The 6,682-nt window shown below is 59.8% G+C and overlaps 1 protein-coding gene across 2 annotated transcripts in view; it reads right to left on the bottom strand.

Annotated features, from left to right (window-relative positions):
• Nucleotides 1-2,751: 2,751 nt before the first annotated feature.
• MXRA5 (matrix remodeling associated 5) overlaps nucleotides 2,752-6,682 on the bottom strand; it is a 28,360-nt gene continuing 24,429 nt past the window's right edge. For both annotated transcript variants that reach the window (XM_045856020.1, XM_045856021.1), the window contains exon 7: nucleotides 2,752-4,680. In XM_045856020.1, the coding sequence (XP_045711976.1) occupies nucleotides 2,766-4,680 (1,915 nt within the window). In that variant the 3' untranslated portion in view covers nucleotides 2,752-2,765. The remainder of the gene's footprint in view (nucleotides 4,681-6,682) is intronic.

Raw genomic sequence — 6,682 nt, 5'->3', positions numbered from 1 at the left:
CAGGTTCGCATGCGTGTGCACACTGCCCAGGTGTTCGGCGGGCCCTCGGGGAGCAGAAAGCACCTCCCCTCAGCGGAGCAGGACAGAGCCACCTGGGAGTCTGATCAACGACGCCGTCGGCTCACACGGGTCTTCCCGGCGGGGCTCACAGGCTCCGGCGGCCCTCCCTTCCGGGGGCTCGGGCGCGGGGTGCGTCCTGACCTCGCGTCACGGCGCTGTCTGCTGGCAGGCTTTAACAAGGTCTGTTTGTGTGTGGGTTTCTCGGGGCTGCTGGAACCCCCGGCCGCAAACTGCGGACTTAAACCACAGGTGTTCACGGTCCCCCGCGCTGGAGGCCAGGCGCCTGAGGGCCAGGTGTCCCAGGGCCGCGCTCCCTTGGTGCTGACCTAGCATGGAAGTCTGTCTGGCTGGCTATCTATCTATCTATCATCTATCATGTATCCTTTCAATCTATCCATCTGTCCATCCATCCATCCATCCATCCATAAGTCCTTCCCTCCTTTCTTCCCTCCTTCCTTCCTCCCTCCCTCCCTTCCTTCCCTCCCTCCCTCCCTTCCTTCCCTCCCTCCCTCCTTCCCTCCCTCCCTGCCTCCTTCCTTCCTTCCTTCCTCCTTCCCTCCCTCCCTCCCTCCCTCCCTCCCTTCCTTCCCTCCCTCCCTCCCTCCCTCCCTTCTCTCCTTCCACCTGTCCATCAGCTAAGGTGGGGACTGTTCACTAGGACTAATTCTGCCATCACCCCGTACCACCCCCGGCCAAGGGGGACCTATGACAGACAACATCTGCAGCCACTTGTGGTTGTCCAACCTGGAGCGCAGGGCGGTGCTGGCCTCAAGCAGGCAGACCCCAAGCACGCTGCCCTGCGTCCTGCCGTGCCCCGGACAGCATCCATCACAGACCACTGCCCGGCCCTCGTGTCCCTGGGTGTCGACGCTGAGACACCTGCACTGGCCGCAGTGCTCACGTGCACCCTTCTCGCACGATGTCCCCCGCACACCTGGGTGTCCCCAGGCCTGTGCTGGTACCCGCTCCCAGTGAGGCTGGGCAGGGAGACCGGAGAGAACAAGTGCGTGCCCGAGTGGCAGAGCCCCGGAGGCCCCCCCCCCCCCGCCCCGCAGGGCTGTGAAAAGCTAAACGCTGGTTTGTTCCCATGAGTGACATTGTCTGGCGGCGGCGGCAGCACTGTGTCTGTCTCAGGCACGACGGTCACGCTCGTGTGAGACGTGTACGCGAGGGGCCTAGCTTTTCCTCCTCTGAAAGGCAGCCAAAGAAAGGCAGGGTGGCGTGCGGCAGGAACGCCGTGCCGGATGCCCGAGGCGGTCCGTCCCTGCAGAAAACGTCCTGAAAGGTGGCGACGGGGCATTGCTGCGCCCTCAGACGCCTGCCTCCTCGAATCGCAAGTGTCACCCCCGGAGGATGGACGGGCCCCACCCTGACTCCTCGTCTGTCAGACAGGTTTTCAAGCCGCCGCCCTTGACTCAGTGTCCTTGCCCGGCACGCGCTTGCGGAGGCTCGCCCATGACCGGTGTCACGGGTAAAAGCAGTCGGCCAGCCTCTGCCGGGGACACCCTAGTGCTCAGGAGGGTGCTTCTGTGCTTGAAAACATCACTGTCACCCGTGCTTGCTTTTTTGGAGAGTATCCTTTTATTATCCAATGTGCACGGTATTGACCTTCAGCGTGCGGCCAAGCAGCCATGGAAATAGAGTTCCTGCTGCCTACAGGCGCATGTGCACAGGGGAGCCCTGTCTGGGCTTTCTGCGGGGGCTGTGGGTTTGTTCTGGGGGGTCACGTCTTAGCTCTCTCCTTCCCCTCCGCGCCCCACCCCCACCCCCGCCCCCACCGGCCCCCAGAGGTCTCAGGATAAACTTCATAGACTAGGAAATCCGATCCCCCCGCCTCCTCCCCCCGGCAGGGTTTCCTGCAAGGCCAAATAATAACAATGACTGAATGTGCAGAACGGGGTGGAGGACTTGTTTTAATCGCATTTCCATACCTGCTCTCACGTATCTAAGTCTTGTAAAGACCAATAATTTATTACTTTTAATGAGACAGAAAGCGTTTTCTTTCTCTTTCTATGCTCATCGTCTGATTAGAAAGAAAATATACATATATATATTTATATAAAAAAGGGAGTTCCGGGGAGCAAGAGTTCTTTCCTGTGAAAGGGTAGCTGTGTGGTAGAAAAGTTGTACGTTAAAAAAACAAACAAAAAAAAATTGGATCGCTCTGGCTCTGCGCCCTTATTGGCCAAACTGCAGTTTGGACGTGCCGGAGGGCGTCACGGAGACATGGGAAGCGCTTCTAGAATGTTCTGTGACACACCTGACGCGGGTTACCTAGGCGAGACAAGGAGGCACTGTCGGTCCGGGGCTTCCCGTTCCAGAGAACGCTTCTCAGACGCGCCGCGGACGGAGCCTTGGGGGCAGGCCGGAGCACCGTGTGCACCCTAGAAATCGCGGTTCTCACGCAGACTCCGTGGAACAGCCCGTGGCGCCCCGTGAACGTCCAGGGAAGCCCCCCCACCCCCCGGAGAGAGGGGACTCCTCCTTTCCCGTCTGAGCCGCTTCCTTTCGCCCAGCAGCCCGGGTCAGAGTCAACACGCACTGCAACGCCAACGGAGGGGAGTGGGTCGCCCCGTGCCCCGTGACGAATCCTTTCCCCGCTGCAGCTGGCCGGCCACCCCAGGGCCCTCCTTACAAACGCAGCTTTGTTCCAGCTGAGCTGCCCAGCAGAGCCCTGGGGTGGTGGTGGGGGGGGGGCGGGGGGTTCAGTAGACGTGGATGTAAGTCGTTTTGGTGTCCGTGCCCAGGAGGTTCTTGGCCGTGCACTTGTAGAAGCCGGCGTCTCTCTGCGTGGCCTGCTGGATGGTCAGCGAGCCCTGGGGGTGCAGGAACCGGTGGCCCAGCGCGCGGGCCTGCGTCCCGGCGGCGGCGGTCAGGCGGGACTTGTCGGGCAGCTCCCACGTGATCTCGGCCTTGGGGACGCCCATGGCCAGGCAGTTCAGCTTCACGGTGCTGCCGGGCCGCGTGTAGATGACCGGCGTGGGCTCGCTGGTGATCCTGGGCGGGTAGGCGATGACGATGACGGGGAAGTGCATGACCGACGGGCCGTGCTCGCCCTCCGCCTTGCAGGCGTAGGTGCCCCGGTCGAACACGGAGGCCTCGCGCACGGTCAGGGTGCCGTTGTCCCACAGGGAGAAGCGTCCCCGGGTCTGGGGCCCCTGCAGCGCCGCGCCGCTGGGCAGCGTCCAGGAGAAGCGGGCCGGCCTGCCGCCGGGGGACGGGCACTGCAGGTGCAGGGTCTCCCCGGTGATGATGCTCAGCAGGTTGTGGTAGCGCTTGCTCGGCTCCGGCTTCAGCCCCACCTTCAGGGACACCAGCCGCTCCGAGTGGCCGGCGGCGTTGCGGGCCACGCAGCGGTACGCCCCGGCGTCCGCCGCCGACAGGCCGCCGATGTGGAGCACGCCGTCGCGCTTGTGGTAGAAGCGGAGCAGCTGCTGGCCGCTGCGCAGCTCCGTGCCGTTGGGCAGGACCCACGTGAGCGTGGGGGCCGGGCTCCCCGCGGCCGAGCAGTTGAGGCTGATGGTGTGGCCGGCCATGGCGGTGATCTTCTCGCTGACCGGGTGGTGGAACACGGGCTTGTCCAGGGGCTCCAAGACGGTGAGCTGGACGATGAGCCGGGCTTCGCCGCCTTCGTTGCGCCCGATGCAGGTGAGCTGCACGGAGTCGCTGGTGCGCAGGCTCTTGATGTCCAGCGTGCCGTTGCGGTGGATGGTGACCCGGTTCCCGTAGTACGGGGCCGGCAGGACCACGCCTTCCGGGAAGGCCCAGAACACCTTCGGGGCGGGGACGCCTTCCGCCCGGCAGTCGAGGAGTTTGCGGCTGCCCGCGGCGGCGATCTCCCGCACGGTGGTGATGGCGTCGGCGTTCCCGTTGATCCTGGGCGACCGCACGTCGACCTGGATCCACACGACCTTCCTGTCCTCGCCCGCGCTGTTCCTGACCACGCAGGTGTAGTTGCCGCCGTCGGCGCGCTGGGCCTTCTGGATGAGCAGCGTGCCGTCCTGGTAGATCTGGTACTTCTCGGAGGAGGCCGGGATCAGCCTGTTGGTGGGAGACAGCCACGTGACCCTGGGCGTGGGCTCCCCTTTCGCCTCGCAGGCCACGGTGACCACGTCCCCGTAGGGCACGTGGACCACCGAGTAGGTCTTGTTGCGGATGGCGGCCGGCTCCGTGACCACCTTGACGCGCACGGTCATCTCGTCCTTGCCGACCTGGTTCTCGGCGAAGCAGGTGTAGTCCCCCTCCTCGTGCATGCCCACCTCGTTGAAGTAGAGGGTGCCGTTGTGGAAGACCACGTAGCGCTTCGTGCGCCCGCCGCTGTCGTCCGACTGCATGAACCAGCTGACCAGGCTGCCGTCGGGGAGGCCCCAGGAGATCTCGGGGTTGGGGAGCCCCGAGGCCACGCAATCCACCTTGAGGTCCCCGCCATAGAAGACCCTGTGGTCCCTCTCCTCCTTGTGCTCGATCTTGGCCGGCGTCATGACCACGTTGACCTTGAGCACCACGAAGTCGTCGCCCACCTTGTTCCGGGCCACGCACAGGTAATCCCCGGCGTCCTTGTCGGTGACGGACCTCACCACCAGCGTCCCGTTGTCGAACACCGTGACCCTGGTGTCGAAGCTGGTGGGGGCGGGGGGGAGAGAGAGAGAGAGAGAGAGACAAGGAAGGAGACGTCAGAACCCCAGAGGCTGGTACACGTGGCCGTGGGTGCGTGGAACGCAGCACCACCGCGTGGGGCTGGGAACGATGAGCTCACACAGCCGACCGCTCCTGAAAAACGTCAGCTGATCTTTGCGGCCTGGACGGCGCTGTGTCCACATGCACAAATGACGTGTTTACGGCCCACAAGAACTCCCCAGTTGAGTCCGACTTTTTGGAGGCCCGGCTACTGACTGGAGAATGTGAAACACAGTCAAAGACACCAGCCCTGTTGGGGGGGCAATGTGTCCATCAAGCACTTGCCTGGCAGCCAGGGCAGATTTTATGTTAGTGATCAAGTCAGGCAGAACAAATGTGAGTTCATCTCCTAAAGGGATGAAGCTGTGCCCTGCCTGGTGTGGCTCAGTGCATGGAGCACCGGTGTGCAGACCACAGGGTCACCGGTTCAATTCCCAGGCAGGGCACATGCCTGCATTATGGGCCAGGTCCCCAGTAGGGGGCGTGCAAGAGGCAGCCACACATGAATGTTTCTCTCCCTCTCTCTTCCTCCCTCCCTTCCCCTCTCTCTAAAAGTAAATAAATAAAATCTCAAAAAGGGAGAGAGAGACATGAAGTTCTTGATAGAAAAAGTGCTTTAGAGCCTGCTTTTAGTCTCGATGATTTTTAAGTTGATATTGTATCCCACTATGAGACGACACAAAGCAAAATGACTATACTGTCGGTGACATCATTGTGGTTTCACCTAGAACTTCCATGCGAGCATGGCGTTCTTCAGAACATGCAATATCGGGGCAGCCTGCTTCCCTACAACCGGAAACCAAAGCTGAGTGACTTCCGCCAGCTAGCAGCCCCCAGCTGGCTTTGCTTCCCTCCAGAGGAAATGGTCAAAGTTGAATTTGGCCCTGGCCGGGTAGCTCAGTTGGTTAGAGCGTCATCCCGATACACCAAGGTTGTGGGTTCGATCCCCAGTCAGAGCACATAGAGGAATCAACTAATGGAGGCGTCGATAAAATGGAACAGCGAATCATTTTTTCTGTCTCTCTTCCTTCCTCTCTCTCCCTAAAAGTCAATTAAAAAAGCTTTTACATTGAACCCAAGCTCACACAGCTCTGAGCAAACATGTAGAAAAAGCTTTTGTTTTAGCACGACAACACGGAAAATGTTCAAAAGATCTTTCCTGGACACGTGACATGTCTATAAACATTCTTTTTTTTTTATAAAGCTTTTTTAAAAGATTTTATTTATTTATTTTTAGAGAGGGGAGGGAGGGAGAAAGAGAGAGAGAGAGAGAAACATCCATGTGCGGTTGTTGGGGGCCGTGGCCTGCAACCCAGGCATGTGCTCTGACTGGGAATTGAACCTGCGATGCTTTGGTTCACAGCCCGTGCTCCATCCACTGAGCTACGCCAGCCAGGGGCGTCTATAAACATTCTTGTTTCCTTGAGCACGTCAGAGCTAATGTTGCCAAATATCAGTGTGAGCAGATGTGGGAGGCTCCTCCCTTCTAACTGTCCAGATTGAACATCTCAAGTCACTCATAAATCATAACAGCCTCATGAGTGCTAGGGTTGGGGGCTGGGGGGGCACTTCCACGTAACCCCTAAGTACTCTCTAAGCAATGCCTTCTTAATCTCCGTCTGGAACTGCCTTGTAGACACCCAAGAAGACATAAGCCTGCCTAGGATGGACCTCAGCTCCATGGCCAGATTACTGTCGTGAATAAAAGCGCCCATGGACCGTGGTTAAAGAACGCGTTCTGTAGGCTTTCGGTGAGAGTCACGCCAACCTCGCCGGCTGGGATAAGAGGGAAACGAGGATCGTTTGGCAGGTCCTGGCGTGTGAACCCCAAAGTGTGTCGAGGACCACATGCCTGCAAACATTTGTGAGCTTCTGGAACAGTGGTTCCTACCCTCGACTCTTATATCGGCAACAACTGAGAACTGAATAATGTGGTCACACATCA

Source organism: Phyllostomus hastatus, unplaced genomic scaffold (assembly GCF_019186645.2).
Source record: "Phyllostomus hastatus isolate PE091 unplaced genomic scaffold, TTU_PhHast_1.1 phas_scaffold_12, whole genome shotgun sequence".
Classification (NCBI taxonomy): Eukaryota; Metazoa; Chordata; class Mammalia; order Chiroptera; family Phyllostomidae; genus Phyllostomus; species Phyllostomus hastatus.
Note: the sequence above shows the minus strand (reverse complement) of the source record. Positions and strands in the feature narration are given on the sequence as shown.